Source organism: Phoenix dactylifera, chromosome 5 (genome assembly GCF_009389715.1).
Source record: "Phoenix dactylifera cultivar Barhee BC4 chromosome 5, palm_55x_up_171113_PBpolish2nd_filt_p, whole genome shotgun sequence".
Lineage (NCBI taxonomy): Eukaryota > Viridiplantae > Streptophyta > Magnoliopsida > Arecales > Arecaceae > Phoenix > Phoenix dactylifera.
In genome coordinates this window covers 321058-323997 of record NC_052396.1, presented here as the reverse complement: position 1 = coordinate 323997, position 2940 = coordinate 321058, and the positions used below count along the sequence as shown (strand labels likewise).

Genomic DNA, 2940 nt, shown 5'->3' with positions numbered 1-2940 from the left:
AAATAGAGTTCAGTTTTTTTTTTCATTTTCCTCTGTAGAAGGGTACTAAAGAGCGGAGGAGAATGAAGCTTGAGTTCGCTTATTTAGGAGAAAGAGAGATACTTCGTTCAATCTTTTCGCAGCCACAAAGAACGCAAGCATGGCGTGAGTTTGAAGAAACGGGCCCATGTGCAAATTTAATTCATGGCATTAATCAAGAGAAAATAAGAAAGATATGATGTTATCATTCATATTTAGAAACCATGCATTGAAACTAGAAGATAGCATGTTCCTAAAACACAATTGCTCCAAATGTTATGAGATCCAAAGGTTTATGATTTATGAATCTCCATATTTATAATTTGGTCATCCACAAATTACCAATTTGTAGCAATAGACTTGCAAGCATGGAGCCTATTAGTGCAAGTCAAGATACCAAATGCTCAACAAAGGATGGCACACATGCATCCATACCCACACAAAGTTTTTTTCATCACCTCTCCAGCCAGAGCAATCTCCTAAATTGCTGCAACTGCAACCGCTTGCAATTAAATCAAGTATATGAAAACAACTTCTGCAACACTGAACTGAGATCGCCTGGCAATTAAATACATAAAGTTCTTTTCTTCTTTGTTTGGTAGAATAGAGCCTACTTCTTATACAGCCACTTTGTGCAGCTAAACGTACGTATTGTTTATGTCTAGCAAAAAGAAAATATTGTTTATGACTCAACAAGCTACATTGCACAAAAAGTTATTTTATGACTCAACAAGCTACATAGCACTGCAAAGTCAATTAAAAAATCACAGGCAACCGATTAACCATCCCCATTCAGAATAAAAATTCCCTAACGTCAACGCGGGATAACTAGTAATTACAACAAGCCTTTTCGTGCTGAACGTTAGAACAGACGAATAAATTTAAAACAAAATATAGAACTGAGATAATCCAGCCCCCAAGCAAAGCAAAACAACTGCATTATCGGCAAAACTAGATGAGAAATCAGACAATTCCAATCTCTTCCATGATGTCAACCAATAGCGCACAGTAAATTAAAACACAAAATCGAAACACCACCAAACTCGATCGCAGGCCACTCCAGGAAAAGAAAAGTAAAAAGGAAAAAGCTATCTACGCGGCAATCACGCCATCACATAATAGCACACGAGTTGGGGTTGTCGTCGCTGAAGGCCGAGGAGTAGCGCTCCTCCATGGAGCTGGCACGTACGAGGTGGGCGAGCTTGGGGTCGTCCAGCACGTTGCGCACGTACCCAGGGGGAGCCTTCCTGTCGTAAGCCCCGGGGGCGTAAGGGTGAGGCACTACGTCGTAAGGCACGTACGGCCATGGCTCCGCCTTCTTCCCTGTCCTCCGCCTCACCCTCTCTATCACCTTCTTCGCGTCCACGTACCCCGTCACCGTCACCTTGTTCTGCTTCGGCTCTATCAGCACGCTGCTCACCCCTGCTCGTTATCATCCCAGATCACCTCTAACCGAGTTAGATTGTCACTATAAGAACATGCAAGACAATTAATGGTGGAACAGGAATAGTTATTTTGTTCCCTTCAGAATGGTTATTCTACCCATATTCTTGTTTGGCTATTTCATAACGCTAGAGTAAGGGTGTTTTTTCGGGTCTTTCCTTGGTATGGTTATTCCTAACATATTCCTGTCTGGCATGCACGGAGCTTTATTCCCTAACCAAACGTCGCTTCAAGAACTTGTGCGAGAGGATTTGGAAGGAGAAGAAGGCGGAAGAAGAAGAAGAGAAGGAGAAGGAGGAGGAGGAGATGGAGGAGGAGGGGAGAAGAAGACAATGAAGAAGAAGAAGAAGAAGAATGTTAAGTAATTAACTGGTACCTGTTATTTCTTCCAGGGCGTTCTTGACCTTCCTCTCGCACCCTTCGCAGTCTATTCTCACCTTCATTTCCACCGTCTGGATCCAACGAACAGCCGCTCTCAGCCGCCATAGAATTAGAGTTTATATACTAAAGAAATTATAGCAAGAAGAAGAAGATGAGGATTAGGAGGAGGAGAGGAGAAGGGGATATATCATGCCAACCTGAAACTGCTTTTTCCTGAGCTTTCTCTGGTCTTTGGGGAGCGAGCAGAGTTCCGAGACAAAGTCTAAAACACCCATTTTTGGCTCTCCTAGGTAGCGTTAGCACCAACTAATGAGAAGACTAGCGACTAAATAGAAGCTTTGAGCGGTGGGAAAGTTAATAGCAGCTTTAAAGCTAGTGGGGTGGGAAAAGCCTGGGCTCGTACAGCAAGACGAGTGAAGAAAACCGGGTCTAAGATTCTTCCATCTACCGTTCATACAATCCATTCAAAATAAAAGAAAATATTTTGAATGCTAGTGGGATGCGATCATACTCCCTTTGAGATTTGTGCCGATGGATGAATGGCGGAGTTCGTTGAGAGCTCTGCGGCGTGTGATCCCAGCAAAACCTAGCAATGCTCGGTTGAAGTCAGGAGTCCAATATTGCCCTGAGGATCTAACTTCGTTATATTCTGTCCTAATTGCAATCGATGATGGGCGAGAGGCCGCTCAACAAAAATTACAGTAGGACGAGGGAGCTAGGTTTGGGATCGCTTAGATTACAATATATCTTGTGTAAAATTTGATCTCATATGCTGCTGCTGCTGGAGTTCTTGTCGCAGCTAGAATGATTGTGGACAAAGCAACATGAAGCATTAATGAACATGATGCAGGATGGGATCATCCATGATCATCAAAGCAAGGATCAGAGACAAAACAATGATCCAACAATGGCTATGTGGTGTTCGAAAAGAAAATAGAAATGACAAACCTGATATCAACTTTGCTCTTAATTGAACGACAAAGATACACAAGAAAAGGGAACAAAAAGGATTAAAAGAAAATAAAGAAAAACCTAATTTCATGAATTAATCAGCTTCTTTATGTAAGAAGCAAGCCTTACGGTGGAAAACGAACCAAA

At 42.3% G+C, this 2940-nt stretch overlaps 1 protein-coding gene across 1 annotated transcript; it reads right to left on the bottom strand.

Moving 5' to 3' along the window:
* Nucleotides 1–939: 939 nt before the first annotated feature.
* Nucleotides 940–2240, bottom strand: LOC103721141 (heavy metal-associated isoprenylated plant protein 27-like). Its single transcript, XM_008811208.3, has 3 exons — nt 2040–2240; nt 1838–1913; nt 940–1440 (listed from the first exon to the last, which is right to left on the bottom strand). Exons 1-3 carry the CDS (start codon nt 2115–2117, stop codon nt 1130–1132), a joined length of 465 nt encoding a protein of 154 aa, XP_008809430.1. The 5' UTR covers nt 2118–2240; the 3' UTR covers nt 940–1129.
* Nucleotides 2241–2940: the final 700 nt, after the last annotated feature.